At 45.2% G+C, this 24,137-nt stretch overlaps 1 protein-coding gene and 1 long non-coding RNA gene across 5 annotated transcripts in view; one reads left to right on the plus strand and one right to left on the minus strand.

Moving 5' to 3' along the window:
- CPAMD8 (C3 and PZP like alpha-2-macroglobulin domain containing 8) overlaps positions 1 to 24,137 on the plus strand; it is a 138,006-nt gene that overhangs the window by 100,232 nt on the left and 13,637 nt on the right. For all 3 annotated transcript variants that reach the window (XM_043536043.1, XM_037886055.2, XM_007072122.4), the window contains 7 exons: positions 1,349 to 1,587; positions 8,210 to 8,297; positions 14,925 to 14,999; positions 15,845 to 15,950; positions 16,039 to 16,149; positions 17,049 to 17,261; positions 19,022 to 19,096. In XM_043536043.1, coding sequence (XP_043391978.1) covers positions 1,349 to 1,587; positions 8,210 to 8,297; positions 14,925 to 14,999; positions 15,845 to 15,950; positions 16,039 to 16,149; positions 17,049 to 17,261; positions 19,022 to 19,096 — 907 coding nt within the window. The remainder of the gene's footprint in view (positions 1 to 1,348; positions 1,588 to 8,209; positions 8,298 to 14,924; positions 15,000 to 15,844; positions 15,951 to 16,038; positions 16,150 to 17,048; positions 17,262 to 19,021; positions 19,097 to 24,137) is intronic.
- On the minus strand, positions 18,356 to 20,681 carry LOC122463831. Of its 2 annotated transcripts, none has more exons than XR_006287464.1 (3): positions 20,574 to 20,681; positions 20,161 to 20,337; positions 18,356 to 18,811 (listed from the first exon to the last, which is right to left on the minus strand). It is a non-coding gene; the product is annotated as an uncharacterized LOC122463831 (long non-coding RNA). The 2 variants fall into 2 exon arrangements; XR_006287465.1 differs by lacking the exon at positions 18,356 to 18,811 and adding an exon at positions 19,643 to 19,969.

Raw genomic sequence — 24,137 nt, forward strand, 5'->3', positions numbered from 1 at the left:
CCCCGCTCCCCCATAGCTACGCCGCCACGTGGGCAGCGCTCTGGGCGGCGGGGCTGTGTGCTCATGCAGGGCAGCGTGTCTGGCTCCGGCCGGGTGGTGGAGCTCCAGACATGCTGCTCTGAGCAGCATGGTAAAGGGGCTGGGGGGGGTGGATATGGCGAGGGGATCCCAGGGGGCAGTCAGGGGACAGGGTGCAGTTGGGGGGGCGGTCGGGGTGGGGAGAACAGGGGCAGTTGGATAGGGCAGAGGTTCAGGGGTGGCAGGGGATGGGGAATAGGGGAGGTTGGATAGGGGGTGGGGTCCCAGGAGAGGCCGGTCAGGGGACAAGGAGCGGGGGGGGGTTGGATGGGTGGGGAGTTCTGAGGGGGGTAATCAGAGGGCGGGAAGTGGGAGGGAGCGGATAGGGGGCAGGGGCCAGCCTGTTTGGGGAGGCACAGCCTTCCCTACCCGGCCCTCCATACAGTTTCGCACCCCGATGTGGCCCTCGGGCCAAAAAGTTTGCCCACCCCTGATCTAGCCAGTATCCTGTCTTCTGACAGGGGCCAATACCAGGTGCCCCAAAGGGAATGAACAGAACAGGGAATCATCAAGTAATTCCCTGTCGCCCATTACTAGCTTCTGGCAAACAGAGGCTAGGGACACCATCCCTGTCCATCCTGGCTAATAGCCATTGATGAACCAACCTATTCTCTATGAATGTATCTAGTTCTTTTTTGAACCCTGTTATAGTTTGGCCTTCACAACATCCTCTGGCAAAGAGTTCCACAGGTTGACTGTGCGTTGTGTGAAGAAATACGTCCTTTTATTTGTTTTAAACCTGCTGCCCATTTATTTCATTTGGTGACCCCTAGTTCTTGTGTTATGAGAAGGAGTAAAATAAGACTTCCTTATTTACTTTCTCCACACCAGTTATGATTTTATAGACCTCTATCATATCTCTCTTAGCCATCTCTTTTCCAAGCTGAAAAGTCCCAGTCTTATCAATCTCTCCTCATATGGCAGCCATTCCATACCCCTAATCATTTTTGTTGCCATTTTCTGAACCTTTTCCAATTCCAATATAAGAGATTATAAGAGATTCTTTTTGGTAAAATCTCCCATCTGTACACATTAGTGTAGGTTTGGCAGTTGGAATGTCATTGTGAGCAGTGGTGTTACTGATGCAGGATGTTACTAGTAAATTGCTCAAGGTCCCCCCCAAAATGTCTGAGAGTCTAGTCTCTGCTCTCATCTCTCTGGAAGTGTCTGGTGATGCTGCAGGGTCTAAACAATGCTTTTATTGCTTCATAGTCAATGGCACTAAAATCAGACCTGATTTCCTCCCCCTCCACCCCCCCATTTGCTGCAGATTGATGTCACTTACAATGTGCCTGACCCTGTTGCTAAACCAGCTTTCCAGCTTCTGGTTAACCTGAAAGAGCCCAAATCAGAGTGTCATCGGCAAACTCAGCATCCCCTACGGCCCCTCTCTCCAGATGAGAATCGCTCAGAAGCCTCCCACAGAGAACGGGCACTGGTGGATGATGATGACCCAGCTTCTGATCAAGATCACCAGGAATACAAAGTGATCCTGGAGACGTGTACTAGGTAGTGAAATCCCTTTATTTCCTTAAACATGGCTCTCTATACAGGTTGGCTAAGCTTGTTATCAGCAGATCCTTCCACTAGTCCTTCCATTTCAAACCACTCCCAGATGTTCTTCCAGTGAGAATTGCATCCCATCCCTACATCTGTGGGGGTTTATAATGTGTTTTCATGGGATACATACTGTTATACTGTTCTTGCTGTGTTGTCCTTGTCTCAGATCAAGTCAGACAGAACAACTCGCGTTTTACTTGTCCTAGTAGTCTCACTTGATTTGCTCAGGTGTTGAAGCCAGAGTAACAGGTAAGATAGTTTGTGTCTGAGGCACTCATTAATAAATATCAAGTGTTAAGAGTTTCAAATAAAGATAGGCAGGGAGGGTTTATTATTGGAATGGTGCCATCAATAATTTATACTGATTCAGTAGGACACATGATTAAGACATTTTTAATCTGATTTTTTTTTTGCCTTTTCTCTCACTCTACCTCTTTGAAACTGATGTGTTTTCTTACTTAAACTACTTTACGTCCGAGAGTGTGCACATTGGTTTGTTCTTGTAGTATGCCCATGAAAGCTGGGCTGTGCATACCTCCTCGATATTATATGGTTACCAATGAGTGCTTGGTTGCTGGCTTTGATATTTTTAGTTTTGAAGCACTTTTCGAGAGGAGGAAAAACGTGCACAAAGAATTTACCAATTGCTGTATAGAAAGGAGGTGACATTTGGAGACTACTGGCTCTGATTAACCCTTTATATGTTTATTATTGTCTCTTACAAAACCTGAAGAAAACAGACTAAACCATCTCGTTACATCAGGTGCAAAAGAAAAAGTTCCAGAACATTTTCCAAGGCTATATTAATGAAAGATTCCTTAGAAACCTAAAGGAGTTAGGTAATGCCAGTTAGGTAGTTCTACATGAAACATGGCCATGGTTCTATAAATATTATAACTTGACTCTAGTTTAATGTTTATTTGAGTTGCTCAGGCTAGTCTGTTCAGTTTTGGATACAGAAACTCTAACAAAGGATGCTGGTTGCCATGGTATCAGTTTGGAATCCGATTGCTGGTATGGCTCTCTGGTCACGATGGTAACAGTGCAGTCTGTGAGATTATTTGGTTGACATGGTTCCCCAGAGCCGACTATTTATCTGCTTGTTTCTTATTAAAGAATGTTAGAAATTAGTTAGAAAAAATGTCTGGAGTGATACCAACACACACTGATTTTCATCCCTAGCACTCAAAATGCTTTGTAAAGGCTGTCAGCAGCCTTATCCTCATTTTACCGATGGGAAAACCGAGGCCTGGGAAAGAGGAAGAGGCTTGCCAGTAGCGTTACAATGAGAGAGTTGCAGGGACAGGAAATAGAACCTCACTCTCCTGACTCTTTCCTGTGCTGAATCCACCAGACTTTCACCCCAAGCTTGAAATCCTGCCCCTATTGTCAACAGATTGCTTTGGTTTCAAGGAGGTTGTGGTAGGGCAGGCTGAAGGGAAGGGAAGCCCAGAGCTAGAGTGAGGAGGCATTTACAAATGTCAGAGTGCACAGCAGATAAAACTGAAAATTCACCAAATCTTCATATCCCTGTTGCATTTCCGTGTCCAATGTGCCAGGCGCTGGGGTTCTAGAGGTTAAAGAATTATCTGGTCCGGATGCCTGAAATCTCAGCAGCAGTAGCACAGTCACTCAGTGCCCCATCATAGCAATGGGAATGTCTGTGCTTCCCTGCCTGCTGCCACCTGCTCCCTGCCAAAGAGTTAAACACAGATACTGGATACAGTCCTGAAAACAATCTGTCAGAGTGACTCCAAACTGAGATGGGACTCTCTTGTCTCTAAACTCACCAAACCCCTCTTTCTGGCTCTTATGTTATGTTGCTGGCAGTCATGATGCTAATGAAAGCCAAGGACCCATGAAATCCCCAGGTCTGGCCCCACATAGACTTGCATTTCACAAGCCAGCTTTATGCCTTCCTCCAGCAGCAATGTCTGAGTGGCAAGCAGCTCAGGTCCTACTGCACCTTCCACCGCAGCATTTTGCTGGGGACCCTGAAAATTGTCCGGCCAGTTCTGTGTAACCACAGGAGCCTGTCCAGGTTCTTTAGCAAACTCTCCCTGGCTCTGAGGTTCTCACCTGCTGCTTTGCCCTCCTGGCTCTGGGAGCTATGGGTGTATGATCAGTGGAAGAAGGGGGTATTTCTCAGGCCTGTTGAGTTAACCGGTATCTGTGTAACTGCACCAGTATCTTACCAGATAGAGCTGTTCCGGTGCCAGCTCTGCTTTGCGCTCATGCAGCACATTTGTGTCACCAGTCTAGCTACATTATTGTAGGCAGGCCCTGACTCTGCTATTGCATGAGCATCTTATGGGGAGGCAAGTTTGAAAGGTTCTTCATCTGTTCTTTGAAGATGTCTGTCACTAAGGAGGCTGCCTTGCATCAACACAAGCTTTCTGCTGTCATTTCTGAAACTTCTGCCATAGGAATTGCTAGAGCAAAGACAGAAATTTGAGAGGAAGTTCAGGCTGAGGAGATCGAAGTGTTGGACAACAAACAAAAGCAAGTGAGATCTTCCCTGCCCCTCAGTCCCCCAGAAAACATGCTCTTTAACTCCTTAGATGTCTTCCCCTGTAGAGCTTGAGTGGGAGGCATTTATAAGGATAGCAAAGGGAATGCATCAAGCTGGAGTTGTTACACAAGAGGGAAATTGTTTATTTTGAGGAGTCAAGTGCTCAGATGGAGTCCTCAGGACATTTCCTTGTTGGGGTGAGACTGAATGACTATATGAATTTAGAGAAAAGAGAGTGCTCTACTGGAACAGGAAATGCCACTTTCTCTCTGAGGAGTTAGCTGGGTCTACATCTTAATTGCACCAATCTCCTTGTTGCAACAGTGCCCCTGTTTCCATGCTGTGAGGAATTGAAATCAATGAGCATCTGCCCTCTTTGTAACATACAATGGACTGGAAGGATTCTCCTCCATCTGCTTGTGTTTCCCCATAGAAATATGAGGAATGACAAGTCTTATTTTCCCTGGTTTTGCTGGAGGCCTCCCTGATGTTGCAGAGGATGATGTACATAGTGAGCTCTCTCACATTATCTGAACAAGTGCGGGTGTGTTATCTGTAAGCTCTCTGGGGCAGGAACCATATTTTTTTCTGTGTTTGTACAGTACTTAGCCCAACCGAGTTCTGGTCCATGGCTCAGGCTCCTGGACACTACAGTAGTACAGATAATTATTAATAATAACCATAATGATAAAGACACTCTTTTCTCTAGGTGTCAATTAGGCATTGGAATGAATTGGATGTTTACAAAATACCAGTTTTAACTAGACTAAAAATCTTCCCTTCCACACTGTGCAGTTTTTGCTCTTTTGTGATATCACATCCCTAATTCTCCAGTCACCATAGAGTCCCCAAAGTAGACAGGATCCAAATTCCTATGATAAAAAGCGAACGGAAAAAACCACACCCATTTGCTTCCCCCTTTGCAGTCACCTTTAAGATATCGCTCAGTGTTTCAGTTCAGCCCCTTGGTTTACTGGCCTTCAGCAAAAAGAAAAGGAGGACTTGTGGCACCTTAGAGACTAACCAATTTATTTGAGCATAAGCTTTCGTGAGCTATAACAACGTCTCCACCTCAGAACAAGGTTTCCTAACCAACTGTTTATAGAAAGTTCTGGACGAGCAGGATTGGATGGCTTGGGACCCGGTAATAGGACATGAATTCCGTTAACCCCAAGTAACCACTTCCAGCCCCAAAGGCCATGTTGGGGAAAGGCCATCTGGGGTCTTATGTATCCTGATCTCAGTTGGCACTAATCAGTATCCTCGTTGACAGCCACAGCAGAGAAGCCAAGGACTAAACTGGCTATGGAGGCATAACCAGCCTGTCACCCCTGCTGGGCAAAGCACTTTGGGAGTGGGGAAGCTGGCACTGCCTCTGTCCATGCCATACCTGTTCTTTTCTAACAATGGGAGCTCACTCTCTAAGGATACGTCTACACAGCAAAAAAACAAAACAAAAACCTACGGCAGCAAGTCTCAGAGCCTAAGTCAGCTGACTCTGGCTTGTGGGGGTTGCGCTACAGGGCTAAAAATAGCAATGTAGATGTTCCTGTTTGTACTGGAGCCTGGGATCGTAGACCCTCCCCCCTCACTGGTTTCAGAGCCCAGGCTCCAGCCCGGGTGGGGGTGTCTACAATGCTACTTTTAGCCCCATAGCACAAGCCCAAGTCAGTTGATGTGGGCTCTGGAACTCACTGCCGCAGGGTTGTTTTTTTGTTTTGGTTTGGGTTTTTTTGCTGTGTAGATGTGCCCTTAGGCACTTTTCATATATATATTACATTGAGCCCAGTGTGTCTCTGCATTTCCTTTAAGATATGGCCATGCTTTTCTATTTACAGAGACGCAGATAAAGCCCAGAGCCTTGCAGTTTATGTTTATGATGCTCAGTAAGGGCTTTGGATTGTATCATGAAGTTCTGCAAGTGGTGATCCTAAGGCTGAGTTATTCCATATAGAAGTGGCTGAATTCCCATCTTGTCCAGGGTGACAAGACATCGCAAGTGCCATGGGCATTATCTGAACTGAGTCTGTGTATTTTTAATTACCCATCACTGTACTATCTAAGTGCAGGGCTGGGGAGAGGGATTCAGAGGCCTGGTTTGTGCCTAGAATGCCCCCATATCCACAAAAGTGGATCTGTGCAGAGCTGTTGCATGTCTGAGCTACCTTTTTGCATTGTTTCTTGTTTGTAATATACGTCGCACATGTGTGCCAAGGTCACCAATCCAGGCACTGCTCTTTCTTATGCCTTACTCCATTCCCAGCAGGCCACTTTAGGGAGAAGCAGAAGCGTTTCCTCCCACAAGGGGCCATTTCCCTCTGTCAGCAGTGCACTTGCCCAGTGATGTCCAATAATTAATAATTAGTCTAGCAGCACCATGATAGACTGTATCCTTCTTGTCCTCTTCTGCCTGCCTTCTCACATCTCTGTGCTCTATGGGCTGCACTTAATTTTTGGCTAGCAAAAGCAGAGAGGAGTATGACGCTACACTCCATATTCTTTATGGAAATATGCTTATAATATGGATATGACATAACTGAGATATACTTTATGCAAGATGGGTCTTGTAGGGTATCCTTGGAAAGGCTATGATTTACTGGATGTGATTATCCAATTTGTGTGCATGTATCATGTCTGTATCTAAAGTTAGGAATATGGACTATGTAACAATTACAACTGGGGGTATATTGGGAAGACACCCACCAGAGGATAGGCCATCAAATTTGATGAGCTATCAGGAAGCAACAACAAAACCATGAAGATACTAATCTCTCTTCCTCCTGGGAGGCGTGGGGAGGAGGGGGACTTAACTGTGACACTATTAGGTCAAAAAGAAAAGGAGGACTTGTGACACCTTAGAGACTAACAAATTTATTTGAGCATAAGCTTTCGTGAGCTACAGCTCACTTCATCGGATGCAGCCCATAAAAGCTTATGCTCAGATAAATTTGTTAGTCTCTAAGGTGCCACAAGTACTCCTTTTCTTTTTGCGGATACAGACTAACACGGCTGCTACTCTGAAACCCGTCACTATTAGGTCAGGTGGTCTTGTCACCTGATACTAAACATTACCTGGGACTTCTTGTAACTTTCCACTGGAAGGGAAGGGGATCAAGTTTGGGAAACAAAGGATTCTGCCTTATATAAATCCTATTTAAGGGTGGGGAAGAATGCAAACGGGACTCCTCCTCTCCATGGCCTGTTTGCCCAAGAAGAAAGGCTGCTAAAGTCACCTGAAGAGAAGGTGGGAGGTGGGAGGCGGAGTCCAGACTGAAAAGAAATATAACTGGAACTCTGAACCACAGAAACTTTGCAACCTGCCTAAAATAAAATTTAGGGTAAGAAATTACATTTTGTAACCTATTTCTTAAGTATATTGAGCTTAGCTTGCATACTTTGTTTTATTTGCTCAGTAATCTGTTTTGTTCTTTCTGTTATCTCTTATAATCACTTCAAATTCACCTTTTGTAGTTAATAAAATTTGTTTTGTTTATTATTAAACCCCGTTTCTGTAATTTCTAACTGGGAAGGAGGGGCGGCAAGAAGTCGTGCACATCTCTCTTCACATTGAGGAAGAGGGTGAATTTAATGAGCTTGCACTGTGCGAATATTTCTATACAGTGCAAGACAGTAGTATTTTGGGTTTGTCTCCTAAAAGGGGAGGGCACGTGAGTGCTGGGGGACCCCTCTCACACAGAGCTGATTTCAGTCTGTGTCTGCAGCAGGATGTGGCCCTACTTTGTGTGTGCTGCAAGAGGCCGGAGAGCCTAATTCACCAAAGTAGGGAGAGGGAACCCAGGCTGATTGAGCAGGGGAGGCTCAGTTAAACCGCAGCACATCAGGTGGTCCAACCTGTCACTGGGAGCATTTATAAAATTAAAGAGAATGTGGCTTTTGGCAAGCCCTCCATTTGGGATTAGGTATCCTCTCCTCCTATACTCTGTGTGTCACTTTTCTTTGAAAGCTTCTGTCTCAAGTCTGCTTCATCCCCAACTGCTCCAGGTATGGTTTAACTCAGTTCCTGACTTTATTCTCTCTCTTTTTATCCCCCCTGGGAAGGTGGCTGCATTCGGGATCATCAAACATGGCTGTCTTGGAGGTACCCTTGTTCTCAGGTTTCCGAGCAGATATTGAGAGCCTGGAGCAGGTAAGATGTTGTGATCAGAGTGCAGAGCATGTGCTTAGAGGTTGGCCATGGCTCTTTCATTAGCAGGGATTCCCTTTGAGGTGCTTGGGGAGGTAAATGCCATATTATGTGAGAAGAGATGTAATTAAAATCAGAGGGTAGGAGATTTCACTTGTCAGAAAATATTTATCTGAAGTGGGGAAACAGATGTTCTGAGTAAGATTAACAAATTTACCTAACTCAGCCAAATAAGCCTTTATTACTGTGCATGGCTCATGGTAATTAAATGAGACTCATTTGGAAAAGCTGAAGTGAAAATGTGCTCCAACAGGAGCTGTTTATGGCTTCTTAGGGGCTGTATTATCTCCAACATCTGGATTCGATTTCATTGGAGGCTCTGTGTCTTGGAATTTTTTTTTCTGGGAGAACATCATGTTTATTGCAAGCCAAACTGAGGTGGACAGAATGTGCCTCTTGCCCAGCCAGCTCTCTAGGAGGGAGGAACTACAGTCTTCAGATTCACTTTAGACTTTGTTGCAGCATTATACTGTTTTCATTGCTTTTTGATGTTATAAATAAAATTGTTAGTGACACTCTATCTGAAGAGAGAAAAGAAACTAACATGCTATCTCTGAGAAACAGCAAAAGAGCTAATCAGGAATTTCTCTACACAACAGACCTCTTCCTTTAATGGCCTTGTCTTTTCTGTATGTGTGTGGTGGTGGGGGGGAGACTGTGTTCATAACTCAGATTAACTAACAAGGCACAATTCTAGTGAAGACAAGGCAGTTTAATTTGACTTACTAACTCACGTGAAGACTACAAACTGCCTTGTCTTCACTAGGATTGTACCTCAAGTTAGTTAACTCGAGTTGAGAATGCACCTTTTTCCCCCCCAGTGAAGGTGAAGCCATTATGTGCATCTTCAGAGGGCTGCAGTTTGAGTCAAAACGTGCCCTCAGATACTCACACGGTAACTGTCACTGAAGCTAGTGAGATTGTTTGTTAGGATCTGAGAATAGAATTTGACCTTTTATGTATTAGGAGAGCATGTATACTTGTTTTTGTGCAGATATACGTGTCTGTAATGGATGGAGCCTTTACTTTAAAAGAAAATGGAAAAGGTTTTGTAATATGGGTAGCAGGATAATGTGTGGTTTCAGAGTAACAGCCGTGTTAGTCTGTATTCGCAAAAAGAAAAGGAGTACTTGTGGCACCTTAGGATAATGTGTGTGCACCCTTGGAATCTCCATTCTGCTGTGTTTTAAATATATGCATTTGAAAATGAAGTCGTCTTTCACCTCCCTGCTAATTCCTGAGTCTGGGATTCTCTCTTTCCCCTGCAACAAGTGGTACAGCCATAAATGCCTAAAGTGGAGTAGAAAAAGTGCAGGAAAACCCAGGTCAAATGGTGGGGAACCCTAGAGTCCTTGCTATAAAGATAGTAATGTTGAACCTCTCTTCTGCTTCTTTTTCACAGACTGCAGAGGACGTGTGGGTAGTACATATGTTGCCTATAGGTAATGGGAGGTTGAATATCAGTATAAGGAAATATCACCAATAGGAGTCTCCCATATTGCTTTGTGGAAGATAGTGAGGAAATAACCGAGGGGCCTCTGCTGATCTTGGTTTATGTTTGCAGTACTTCCTGTGGAAGAGCTGTAAGTAAAGGCAAAAGGATATGGGTAGAAAACTGGCTTAGGAACAGGAGGTGCAGGGCAGCTTCAGAGCACATAGAAACATTCCCAGTGGGAATCACTGTCAGGACCTCTTCTTTATCAGCCAGAGGGATGGATGATGAAGAAAATAGGTGAGCTGATACTGTTCTGAAAGAAGGAGGCTATTACTTTGGAGGGGGCACATGCAGAGCAGTGGAGAGAATACCAGCTACGAAGGGCTAGGAGAGCTGCTGGGCTTATTCTCCTTGCAGGCTCTGAGGTTTCAAAAATAATGGAAGGTACTGATTGTTGCTAACGGTAAATTGTTCACACTGGAGAGGGGATCAAACACTAGGAGTGAAGTGCGAGCTCTCCTCTGCTGGACAGAATTGCATTACACAAATGGGACTAAGTCTTTGGAATATGTTACTGAAAAGGGCAATCGAAGCAAATAGTATAAAAGAGTCTGAGAGCGGGTCCAGTTTTGTTTCTGGAAAAGCAAGGAGTGAAACACTAGAAAGCACTGGCATATTGGGCTAAGAAGCCATCCCCAAGGGCTCCTTATATTCCTGGTAGGGCCTGATGCAGCTAAAGAAGCAGTAGGAGCTCTCAGGACCCAGGACAGGCTGTGTTGACCTAACCTGTGCCTCCCCACAGCACCGGAACAGTGGAATGAGCCCTGGGGTGGATTTCCCTCTTGGGGTCTCAGGTGCTGACACTTTCTGGAGGCTGCAAAGTTTGTGTGTCAGTTAATCCTAGGATGGTTTTGGTCAAGAGAATTGTGTTCTGGTATAAGACTGATTTTGCAGCTGTGCCAGCCAGGTGTTTCTCTAATACATGGAGGGAATGAATTATTGGGGTTTGTTCTGCACACATCTATAGGTTGAGAGTTTTAAAGTAGGAGCAATTCCACTTCTGAACAGAGGGCCAGCATAGGGCCTGTTCAGTACTCACACCATCAGGACTTAGTGGTTTATGCTGGCCCTCTGCTCAGCTTTACGAGTCGTTTGATGTGTGGTTAACTCCAGAGTGGATGTACCATGATCTAGGACAGGGGCCCCCAACCGTTTTCTTTCTGAGGTTCCCCCAACAAGTTATAAAAACTCCGTGGCCTGCCTGTGCTACAACTTTTTTCTGCACATAAAAGCCACAGCTGGCATTAGGGATTTGCAAGCGAGGCTATTGCCCAGGGCTCCACATCACAAGGGGGCCCCGCAAAACTAAATTGCTCAGGCTTCGACTTCAGCGCCAGGTGGCAGAGTTCAGGGCCCCGGACTTCAGCCCCGCATAGCAGGGCTTGGGCTTTCTGCCCTGGGCCCCAGCCAGTCTAACACTGGCTTTGCTTGGTGGATCCCCTGAAACCTGTTTGCAGCCTGCCAGGAGGCCCCGGACTCCTGGCTGAGAACCACTGATCTAGGAATCAGGAACTTCTGAGTTTTAATCCCAGTTCCCCCATGGATTCACTGTGTGACCTTAGCCGGTCACTTCTTCTCTCTGTGCCCCAATATCCTTCACCTGTAAAATAAGGATAATACTTACCTGCCTCACAGGAGTGACTACTCTGGCAATTAGTTAATAATCGCACAGCGCATGGTACATGCGAAGTGGCCTGTACATGCTAACTGTTCTATGCAGCACCCAGGCACTTTAATGATGGATGAGTCAGAAAGGCCTTAGCCTTCCATTGTGTGGTCATAAGAAGCTTTGGGCAATGCACCACAAATCTTCCACAGAATATTTGAAACACATGAGACCTCAGGGATTTGGGTGTCCCATTTAGCACCATCATGCGAATGTCGAGGTACTGCTGGTCTCCCTTCCAAATGCTGACGTGCATCCTGGGGGACAGAACAGAAAAAAATGGGGAACATATCCAAGCCAGAGTAGAGAAGGGGTCAAAGAGTGACCCACACTGGATGTATTGTTAAATATATTAATATCTGAGAAGCATCGTGTGCGAGTTTAATATCCCTCTCATGTCAAGCTGAATGATCTCTCCAGCACATTAGACACAAACAGGCATTTCTCAAGCACTGGGCACACAGGTCTGTCTTTGCTTCCTATCTATAAACAAAAGTGTTTGTGGTGGCCTTTCCCATCTCCCCTTTCCCTGGATCTGATCTCCCCTGTTCCCAGTGCCCCAAGGGTTTTTGTCAGGGAGGCGAGGCAGTAAAGGATCTCAGTTCACCAATGATCTATTGCTGTTTGGGGGGTGGATGAAGGGGTGTGCCCTTTAAGATTCTAGTTCCATAAAGCAACAGATAATTTTCTTTCCTTATTGCTGGGTGGGGGAAGAGAGTTGATTACACTTAGATTCATAGATACTAAGGTCAGAAGGGACCATCAGGATCATCTAGTCTGACCTCCTGCACAACGCAGGCCACAGAGTTTCACCCATCCACTCCTGCGAAAAACCTCTCACCTATGTCTGAGCTATTGAAGTCCTCAAATCGTGGTTTAAAGACTTCAAGGAGCAGAGAATCCTCCAGCAAGTGACCCGTGCCCCATGCTACAGAGGAAGGCGAAACCTTCGTCTAATTTCAAGTCTAAACTTCCTGGTGGCCAGTTTATATCCATTTGTTCTTGTGTCCACATTGGTACTGAGCTTAAATAATTCCTCTCCCTCTCCCACTTGCTTCTTAGAATGATAGAATATGGACTAGAGGACCTCAGGAGGTCCTCTAGTCCACCTCCCTGCTCAAAGCAGGACCAATCCCCAACTAAATCATTGTAGCCAAGGCTTTGTCAAGCCTGACCTTAAAATGTTAAGGTTGAACCGATGAAGCACCCCAGAGCATGAATCATCTGTGCTGAGAGAGATTTGAGTCCCTGCAGCTCCATCTTCTTGCCTTTGGAAGCAGCACTGCGATTTGCATAGCTCTTACTGCCCAGGTGCTGATTCAAATTCAACCAGTCTGCGAGTTCTGTGAGCTAAACACTCCGCAGACAGCACCCCTGTCTGGGGGAAAAGTTGTTTGCATGGGAGAAGGTGCTGAGCAGTCCATTTCCACAGCCCTCTCTGGGGCTGCAGCTGAGTGATTCCCACTGGAGATAAAAGGAGTCATGCAGCTAGAAGATCTAACTCCTTCAGGGGGCAATTTGCAAAGGTCTGTGGCCCAGTCTCCCTTTCTGCAGGTGCTGTAGGTGGAGGTCTCAATTCTCACACCTGGAGCACTTGGAGGCATTGCACAGATATGCACTTGCAGTTCAGTTGTGACATAAAATGTGCCTACAAATTGTGCCTACAAAAGGAGGCAGCTCTTTTTAACACATAGCCCCAAATGTGCCTCTTGTTTGGACTACTTTGTTTGTCATTAGAGACACAAGATATTCCCATCTCTGTGTTTTCTTGCTGCTCCCACTCTCTCCTCCACTCCATGCACTTACCATCGTGTCCTAGGGGTTTTTATAAATCAGGTTTCCTTGTTAGGTGTTTGCACTCACAAGGGAATAGTGTACACAGAGGGGATTCCCATGCAGCTCTGAGGATGGTGATGGTTAATGAAGAGGCAGGCCCCCTTACTGTGTAGCCACAAATCCTCCTAATAGTGCTGGGTGTCGACAAGGTCAGAGGTCACCAAAGGCTGGCATATCAAACTTCACCAAAAAAATGCAACTTTCGCTGAGCAGAGCATTTCCCGGTGGCGCCAGTCTCACCGAGCCCTCATAAAAGGGCTGTCTGCAGCCGTCCATGGCTGAGTAATAACAGCCACCACCAGGCCCCTAAAATTATACGGACAAATTAAATTGGCTCTTTCCATATTGTGTGGGACTTAAACACATGTTCCTTTTCTTGTTACAGTAATAGCAGGAAGCTGTGCACAGGGTTTTACAGCTCTGAGCAGCACACTAAAGAAATTCACAGCTAAAAATATTAGTAGCAGGTTGGGTGAATTACAGTGCATGTGCTTTTAGCCCCACATTGTATCTTTTAACAAATAATAATAATGCCTTGCCCTCCTTTCCATTGGGCATTAATCCTTGGTTCTCTTCTATGGACCTTTGAGGCATCCTATAGCATTATGTAGTAGGGATATAATTATCTGTCTATGTGGAACGGTTCATTCATTCAATAGTCATGTTATTCTCTTATAAATTCTCTTGAACTTTTCCATAAGGGTAGTAATCCTGCTGCACACACAGCACAGGGAGAACAGCTCTGCAGACACTGATGAACAACACCAGATGAAGTGGATTTCAGGGAGCCAGCACTGTAGGTGTGGGTCTTGCTCTGAAATCCCCAGTGTGTGCAGATCATCACAGTACAGTAACTGATGAGCATGTACAGAATAAGCATAGGTGCCTGGCTAGCACAATGTGTACTGCGATTCCCTGTGACTCCAAAGGTAGAGAAGGTGAATAGTAGGGGCTTGGCCTGACCCCCTTATCTCCGAGGGAGGGTGCCGAGGACTCTTTCAGATGGCTGCTCTTTTCAAATGTAAGGACTAATTTTCCTGGCAGAAGAATGTTTTGAGTTGTTTGAGCCAGCAGCAATGGTGGGAGGGGGCCTTTAATACCCAGTGCGGTCCATCAGCATAATTCCCTGGCTGACTGAGGGAGCGTAAACAAGAGACTGCACTCTAGCAAGTGTTTTGGGGTGTCTGGGGTCCTGCTTGAGCCTTGGTACTGAAAATAATCCAGGAGCTACTCAGAGTATGGATGAAATATTAGATGAGTTCCAGTGGGGATAAGCATGGTCCCCAGTAGCTAGCAAGTGCTGCACCATAACACGTTGCACCTCACAGGACATATCACACCATAGACAGATCGCATCAGAAAAACACAAACTTAGTTTCCTCCTGGTTTATCTGGAGGCACCTGTGACCCTTATTGCTCATCCTCTGAGGTAATTTTCCAACAGAGAGAAGTTGTGTTTTCTCTAGGCTCTGATCAGGTGTTTCCTAAGCACTTTGAAAGCTTTGTTTTTTTGTTGACTGCAAAATATTTTCCATAAAATGAGGTTATGATAAACCTCTTCATTTCCTTCCAGTTATTAATGAACAAGCAAATTGGATTAAAAAGATATGAAGTTGATGGAAGAAAAATCCTTTTTTATTTTGATGAGGTAATGACTTTGTGTATGATTTTGTTATTTTTCTATGTTAGGATAAGGCGAGAGAAATGATCAGTGGATCAGGCTTAAATAAAATAATAACGAATACTTTGCCTTTGATAGCTCTTTGCAGATGAGGATCTCAGTACAAACTTTAATTGGCAAGCCTCATGAACCCCTTCTGAGGCAGGCAGCCATCATCCACATTTTTGGCAGTAGACTGAGGCACAAAAGATGGAGGTGACTTGCCCCAGACCATACAGGAGGTCAAAATAGATCCCAGTTCCCCTAGTTTCCAGTCCTGTGCTTTAACCACAAGATAATGTGATATTAAAGCACCATTGAGGTCACCAAAGGGGCTATGTAACAATGGCCTTTTACTCACGGGTCCATTTGCAATGAGTATTCGGAGTCGGATCTGCAAATCAGTGCACACCTGGGAGGGGGAGCTGGTGTCTTTTCTGCCTTGTTCATCAGCAACAGAATCTTTAACTAAATTCCATTTGCAGAACAGCTTATGACTGATGATGCTGATGAACAAGGCAGAGAACACAGCTTGGGTTTCAGATGCCAGGCTGAGTTTGTGGCGCTGACACACTGCCCCCAGTGCAGGATGTGCCTTACGCAGGACTCCGCTCGACCTGTATCTTATTGATCTATCTATGCTTTTATGCCACACTTGTCTCAGCATAGTAAACAGCTTGGTGTTGGAAGGTGCCTTGGTTAGTGCAGGTATCTAGCACAGTGAGAGTTGAGTTAAATGGTGCACACTGTATAGCAGTAAGCAGCTGCCTTACTCCACTGACTTATAGAACTGTAGACTATGTTAAACTAAAACTCTTATGCCCTTTGTGCAGATTCCTAGCCAGTGCATGACCTGTGTAAAATTTCAAGCCTTCAGAGAGTATATAGTTGGGAAAACTGCCCCGGTCCCCATCAAAGTGTATGATTACTATGAGCCAGGTATGTGCTCTTTGTCTTTGGATCTTGCTAACGCTAAAGACCTAGCCGCATGGCTTGTTTATAATTTGTCATTCTTGCTGCTCTGCAGCTTTTGAAGCGACTCGTTTCTACAATGTGAGTGAAAACAGCCCCCTGGCACGGGAGCTCTGTGATGGGCCAACGTGCAATGAGGTGGAAAGCTCAGCCAATCACTGGGTTGGTAAGTTGCAGCAAAGATGAACTGGCAATCTCTGAAAGCGGAATCCAAAAGATGTATAGCTTGGGAATTCAGAACTGAGAGTGAGGGCTTTAAAAAGATGTTTATTTCAGTGTCTCGAGGCTACGGTAGTGGGTAGTTTTTAAATGCCTGTGGTGAGCATAGAAATGACTACAGCAAATCAGACCAATGATGCATTTAATTTGGTCTTCTGTCACCATCAGTAGCTAGTACATGTTGCTTCAGAAGGACGAGTAATGTACAATTATGGAATAATCTCCTAATGAGGGAAGTTTCCTCCCGATCTCTGTCTGTTATTGGTTGGATTATGCACTGAATATGAAGCCTTATGTCCCTTATAATTTTCTTAATCTTTTATCTAACTTAATTGTGGCTGCTGCTATTATTCATTCATATAAATGTTGCAATTTTTTATCCTGTTTAAGTTCTTGACCTCAATAACAACTTTTGGCAGAGAGTTCCACAAGTTAATTATGTAGCAAGACGGAGTAGTTTCATGTGTCTGCCATGACAATAATTTCTTCCTGCTTTGAGCAGGGGGTTGGACTAGATGACCTCCTGAGGTCCCTTCCAACCCTGAGAGTCTATGATTCTATGACTACCTACTTCCTTCTGTCCCACATGATGCACAAATTGGTGCGCGTGTGTGTGTATGTGCGTGGGGGAACTGTACTGTATACAGAGATGAAGTATTACAGCCAGAGCTGCTCTTCCAGAGCGGTTGGTCTATTCCCACCGCTTCCTGCTTCAGTAAATTCATAAACTCCTGTTGAGAAGCTGCAGGGAATTCTTATTAAAAAAAACATGTCTAGGAAACACAAGAAAAAAACAATTAAAATATCCTCTCTCCTCTGCTTCTGATGTTCCTGCTTCCATTTCAGGTTTCTTTCACTCTGGGCCGTGCAACAATGTTTTTGGCTGTTTAGAAGATGAATATTTTGAGCAGTGCATGTGCTCCCGGGACTGTGGCTATGATGGGGAGCCAGTGTGTGGATCAGATGGGATGATTTATCAGAACCATTGCCAGATGGAGGTAGCATCCTGCAGGAATAATACAAGGATAGAGCAGATACCTATGTCTCAATGTTCTGCCTGTAAGTTCCATTCAGTTTCCTGTTCTGTTGTTACGGGTTAGCCAAGGCAGTCCACAACCTCACCTGAACAAGGTCTGCTGATTAAATTGTGTCTGATGTGGACAAGTGGAGGATTTGAACTCCATCTCCAAAAGTGAAAAGGTAGCTCTCTGTCCTGCTACACATGAGCTGGGCCTTGCATTTAGTAGAGTTGGCAGTTTCCTGCTGTGCTGAAATGGTCACAGTTGGGTTTGCATATCTCAAGGATGAAAGGACTAGTCAAAATGACCCTCGAGGAATTTCAGTGGCTCCATTGATATTCATCCAGAGTGATGTCTCCAGATATAAATGAGCCCTGTGAGAGATCTCTGAGAGATTTCCCATGTGCTTTCATCAGGTGCAGTGTGGCAATTTGATGAACTATGCTGGATCGTGGTGGATAGGGCACTGTGAAAATCGTGGTTTCATGGACTGCACAGAAATCCCAAAATTAGCCCAATACTGTGATTTGTTCTCCAACAGTGAGGAAGCAGAGATGGGTACCCCTGCTTCTGCCTCCCCACTGAGGCTACAGCTGCTCATGGGGCATTAGCGGGCCAGTCCCATGCCAAAGGCGGGCAGGGAAGTGGTGGGTGTGGTGGGCAGGTGGGTGTTCTCAACAATGGACAGGGTGATGAACGCCACCTGGATGAGCAGAGAAAGCCAACTGTGTGTAAATTCAACCACATGGTGCCAGCTGGTCCGGCCCAGTCCTGCCTGGGCAAGGGATCAGGGCTTGGCTCGCTTCACACTCAGCTCCAGCTGCCAACCGCCGCTTCCTGTATGACCAGCGGGGAGAGGGGGTCAGCACTGACAACATGGCAATTAGGAGCCCTGGCCTGGCCCACTTCACCATGGCCCCTGCAGGCCTGGTGGAGAGACATAGGGTTACTAACCCTTCAGGATTGTCCTGGAGTCTCCAGGAATTAAAGATTAATCTTTAATTAAAGATTATGTATTGTGATGAAACCTCCTGGAATATATCCAATCAGAGTTGGCAACCCTAGGGAGACACCACAGTGCCAGCTGGCTAGGAGCTGAGGCGGATCCATCCCACCACCCCTATCTCCCTGGTGGGGCAGGGCCCCCTCACACCATGACACCTCTCCCCCGCCTTCCCCCACCTGCTTGTGTTCTAATACTGTGCTGGTTACAGTGCGGGGATTGATTCCAGTCTCAGCTCCTTTCCAGATGGCACTGAGGTGCCTCCCCCAGGGCTGTGAGGGCCTCAGTGGGCAGGGCAAAGAGGAAGCACTCGGGGCGACCTGGGCCAGAGCTGAGGACAGAAGGAGACAGGCCCCAATCCCTGCCCCAGGCTGGGCTGGGGCTGGCCCCATGTGGTTCATCTGCAGGTGCTGAGCTGGCTCTCACTCCACACCCAGGTGGTGTTCCTCACCTTGGTTGTTGGTGAGACATCCTGTTGTCCCCTCTACGCTCCATGGGTTAGGGCTGGCCCGCTAACCGCCAACAAGCAGTCACAGCCTCAGTGAGGAAGCAGAAATGGAAATTCCCACTGCTGTGCCAACTCCCCTCTGTTGGAAAATCGCAACAGTTCAGGGTGGGGGTGGGGACTTGGCAGCCATGCATATTCTGTGAAATTTGAACATTTACCCACGACACTGCCATCAACTAAAAAAAAAAAAAAATCCAGAACTTTCTCCACCCTTAATCATGGGGAACTGAAACATTTTCTAGTGGTTCTGTAACCAACATTGTGGCAATTGTATAATTTTCTTCTACAGCCAAGAATTTGCCAGAAGAAAGAGAAACACATTTCCACGGAATTGAGCAGCCTAGCGTTCAACAAACTCCTGCAGGTATTGTCTTGTCTTTAGATTGATCTAAGACCCTTTTTCTTTGATAAGGTTAGAGCTGATCACGAGCAATAAGTGACTAGTAATTTTTTTGCAAAAACTAGGTAGAAAATCTCAAAGTTAGAAAAAGCGAGAAGGCAGGAGAATTTAGGCCAAATGAATGCACAAATGCGACCCTGGCTCTTCTTGTCCCCTGTTTTGAAAAAATTAACATACGCTGTGTACTGCCTTCAGTGCCCGTGAGAGCCTGAGATTTCGTGGCAGCTAGTTATGTATGGAGAGGTGCAGGTGAATGAACGCCAAATGCTGGGATATGGGGAGCTTGTACTCAGCAGCTGTCATACCATCTCATTAGCAGTGGTAAACTGAAAACTTCCCATTTGAGATCAGACTGGTGTAGTTCGTCCTAGCAAATGAGTCAGGGGGACTTGGTGCCAGCTGGACCATTTGCAGGAACCCTAGAGATTGCAGCTGAATCAAATTTACCCTTAACTTTTCTGTTAAACTTTTGAGATGGCTGCTCTGATCTTGTTATTAAAGCCTCTGTCTGGGGTAAATGCCCTTAATAAGTGCAAGGTGAAGGGGAGTGGGAAGGAGCTGCCACTTTACTGGGTTTGAATGAATTGAGGAAGCTGGCTGCTCATTTCAGTTGGTGCTTTTATTTATGGGAAGTTTTTTCCCCCAAGATTCATATGTCAAAAATGCTCATGAGTTACAATAAATCTTGCGAGGAAGCATTGGAGGTGGGTCAATAGAGTAGTTGTTTCACACTGTTTCTAGTAAATGAACTGGACTGGATTTTTCCTGGCTGCTTTCCACTCAACAATTCTTCCCTGGGCTCAAACTCTTCCAACAAATCAGCAAAACAAATAGTTTCTGCAGAGTGAGAAGTAAATGGACAGAAGCTGTGTTCCCCTCCCTCTTCCATGTTCTCCTGGCACTGATGCTCAGACCAGCATATATCCAGCCCCCTCATGTTCCCTGCCCTTCCCCTGCTCAGCAAAAGCAACTGGGCAGCTTTTCAAGATATATAAACATGTTTTGAGCATTCCCACAGATGACCTTACCTGAGGAGTTGCAAACTGATCTAGTCAGTGTGTGTCATGGTCACACTCACTCTGGATTTTGATAGTGCATAAATCAATTGATTTTCCATAAGACTAAGTGATATGGATGCTTGTTTTTTTCTAAGCTGTAGAAATCTGGTCTGCTCTGTATCTCTTTCTTCCAATTGCATCTGAATCCTTTAAAACATTCACACAAGGAAAAACCACTGAGACACATTCTATTTAATGGCAAAAAACCCCTATGTTAATGCAGAGTTAAGGTTGCTTGGTGGTATGTTATCGCCTTGCAGAATACTGAGTTGAGCAAAATTCAGACTTCTGAAAACCAAGAAATGCAAAGTTAAGATTGACCATGCAACCTTAACTCTGCCCTCTTTCAGCAATGCTCCAATATGCCCCATTAACACACATACCTTTACTCTGATAACCCCACAGTTGCTGAAAGGTACAAGTTCTTCATCTCCTTTCACAGCCCATTTACTCTCACCCAGAGAACACCATCTATTAAAGGACAAAAAAGGCAGGGGGGAACATAGCCCATGCTACCTCCCTTTTTTCTGGTCCCCTGGAGCTGGCAGTAGCCAATGGAAATTATTTGCACTCCAGGTGCAGTCAGTGTGTTAGTCATACCTACACTAAATGGTGGAGGCAGTGGTTGGGTCTCCTTGGTTTATTTATTTGGCGTATGCAAGTTGATCAAGCCAAGCCACAGTGTTCTTATCAGCCATGTTAAAGGCACGAAGACCTCTAGGAAGTTGAGTCATTTTGCTGTCCTCAACAATATGTGTCATGGTTTGTGGCTGCCCACATTGACACAGTGGATTGTCTCGAAAACACCTGCAAAATTCTGCTGCAGCACAAATTCTATTTCTGGTACAAAACCGGTTCAGAATCATTGTCTGGAACTCATTTGATTGGTTGACTGAGAGTTGTGATAATCCTCAAATTCTGTCTGCTCATTGGATCATCCGTTTCTCCAAACCACAGACAAGCTGCAAGTGGTTACTTATGGGGGATGCGTCATGAATGCCAATCCACTGTCCCCCATCTCGTTGGTAAAGGTGTGTCTGTGATATGAGGCCATGTGTGGATCGCTTTGAGGCATGTAACAGAACTGTGATTATGATATGACAGGATATATGTTTTGGACTCTGATGCATGTGAGCAAAGGGAACAGCTGCATGTGTATCTTCAGGATCCAGTATTCTTCATTTCATTGCAGAATTGTGTATGTTATATAATTAGCAGGGGAAGGGGTTTTATTACAAAGAGTATTGTCAGTAGTGAGTGGGGTATGAGAGCATTCTAAGCATTTGTAATCTGCATGCACTCCAAGTAATATGAGTGTAGTTGGTCAGTTGAGTGTAGAGTGTCAGGTGAAGCTGTACTAAATAGTGCAAGCGGTAGTTAACTCTGCTTGGTAAAGGTGTGTTTGTGAGATCTGTGGACTACTTTGAGGTGTGTGACAGGGCTATGATTGTGATGTGAAGAAATCTATGTTTTGCATTCTCTTGTGAAGAGAGGGAAGAGATACATGTGCACCTTCAGGATGCAGCATGCATCATTTCTGTGCAGAATTGTGTAGAGTGTCAGTAGCAGGGCACAAGGCTTTTACTACAAAGGATATTGTCAGCAGTGAGGTGGAATATAAAAGGATTCTTATGCTTTAATGATGGGTAAGTGAAAGTGTAGGTTGATATGGTATCCTGTGAGTAAGTGTAACGGGGTTGTAAAAGGCTGTGAAGTGGTTCATAAATTGTACCTGTGTGTCATTCTTTCTGGTGAATTGGCCGTGTGTGAGTGTAAACCAGGGTGTGGACCCCCTGAATCTTATAGTATGAAAGGTTAATGTGACTGTGTGCTATGTACATACTGAGACTTTGCTTGAAGAGTGCACCAGGAAGGTGGCATGGGCAACCTTTTTTGTTTTGTTTTCCTTTTTATCCTTTAGTAGTGTTAGGTGGAATCTTGTGCATGAGAATGAATAGGTTGTAAAAGGAGATGAAGAGCGTGCACATTTCGGCAACTGTTGGGTTAGTAGAGCAAATGTATATGTGTCTATGGAGCAAATTGATGCAGTGCTGAAAAAGGGCAGAGTTAAGGTTGCATGGGCAACCTTAACTGTGCATTCCCTGGTTTTCAGAAGTTTGAGTTTTGCTCAATTCAGCATTCTACAAGGCAACAACATGTCACCAAGCAATCTTAACTCTACATTAATTTAGTTGTTTGCTGTTGAATGTTGTAGTATTTTTTAACAAGAAATTATATGTCATTGATAGGAGTTAGTAATCATTTAGGTAGTTGTACCATCATACCAGGCCAGTCACCCCACACACATACACATCACTGCCCTGCCACTAACCCATTCCCCTCCAACCTGGCCTCCTCCCCACCATGGTACCCAGGCCGCCCAGTGTAAGCAGGGAACACACCTTCTTGAAGTCCTCACTCCCTGGTATGCAAACATTTTTGTTGCTGTTATTTCTCCCCTCCAATAACCCAATTTGCATGCATTGCCTGGAGTGAAGGACAATTACAGCTACTGTAGAATCATGTTCCTGGTCATGTGTCAAAATGGATGGTGGGGTGGAGTTTGTGACAAGGCCAGCGAGACAAATCACAGACAGGATATATGTTCCAGAATACTGACATTTTTATGTTTGAGAAAAGATCCTCTGAGCTCTATCCAATAGATGTACCCTCTCTCCAAGAACAGTGAGGTGTCAGCGCTTGTAATGTTTATATGCCAGACAGTACACGTTTTCCAGTTAGCCATGAACCTTCCAATTTCCTGATTAATGTTCTTCCAGCACCTAATAATAGCTTTCATATCGTCACCGTAACAATCATTCAGACACTTAACCAAATCAGAGAAAACTGTCAGAGCTCCTGGACACACATCTGTGATGCGATCCAAATCTGCTCTCATAACTGTACATCAAGTGTACATCAAAAATAAGGCCCAGATCATTTCTGCCTGAGTGAGTCATCACAACATCAGGTAAATCACCACCTTTTAAGTCACTGCTGCAGAGTGGGGAAAATATGATGCCTGTGCAGGCATCCACTCAAATCAGCCTGTAGTCCCCATGTCATGGTGTACTCCTTGCTCTCCCGAAAACTTCTGTAACCTTGTGATCTAGGAATTGCCCAGAATCCACATATTGGCAACGCTAGCCCTGCACACTTTTTTTTTGATCAAGGTACCTGCACTGTCAGTTCCAATCCTCTGTGCTGTTTGTCTTTGGAAACATCACATTAATCTGCCCTGAGATCAGGAAGTAGCCACTTGCCTTCCCCCTGTGGGGCTATTAAAATATCCGTTTTTCAAACAGCCACTCTAAGGCTTGCCTATTATCCATCCTCATTTCCCACTCCCTCCGCAGCCACAACCCCTTTCTCTGTCCCCGGCCTCCTCTCCCACCCTGCCCCCCAAGTCCTCTGGCTCATGCCCACCAGATATAACAAAAATTTTGGTTAGACTGGCTGCTGACTATGTTGCTGTGTTCACAGTAAACCTCCCATAAAATAAAAACCTGTTACAACACAAACAACTTGTAGCAAGCAGCATAAATTATTAAATCTTTATTGAATAGGTGTACAAAGGTCTGGATTAGAAACATCAGTGGCGGGGTCAGCAGGGGTAGTGGCCTCAGCACATTCCCTCTAACTACCCCAGGCAAACATAAAGTAGCTGCGTAGAAACGCTCTGAGAGTCTTTTTTCTTTATTGGTGCATGCGCGCTGTAATCCTTCCAGACTGGACATCTACGCAGGCGAAAAAGTGAATGTGTTCTGAAATACTTTCCACAGTTTGGGCCTCCAGGGTGCCAGGCATTAGCGTGGGTAAAGACTGACCAAGACCATTTTGTCCCACATCACAGCAATAGTTTGATCTCTAGTTCTGTGCAAAAACAAAAAACAAAAAAAAACCCCAACACCTAGAAACTTTTAGAAAAATGGTCATTTTTTGTGTGG

This window comes from Chelonia mydas, chromosome 25 (assembly GCF_015237465.2).
Source record: "Chelonia mydas isolate rCheMyd1 chromosome 25, rCheMyd1.pri.v2, whole genome shotgun sequence".
Lineage (NCBI taxonomy): Eukaryota > Metazoa > Chordata > Testudines > Cheloniidae > Chelonia > Chelonia mydas.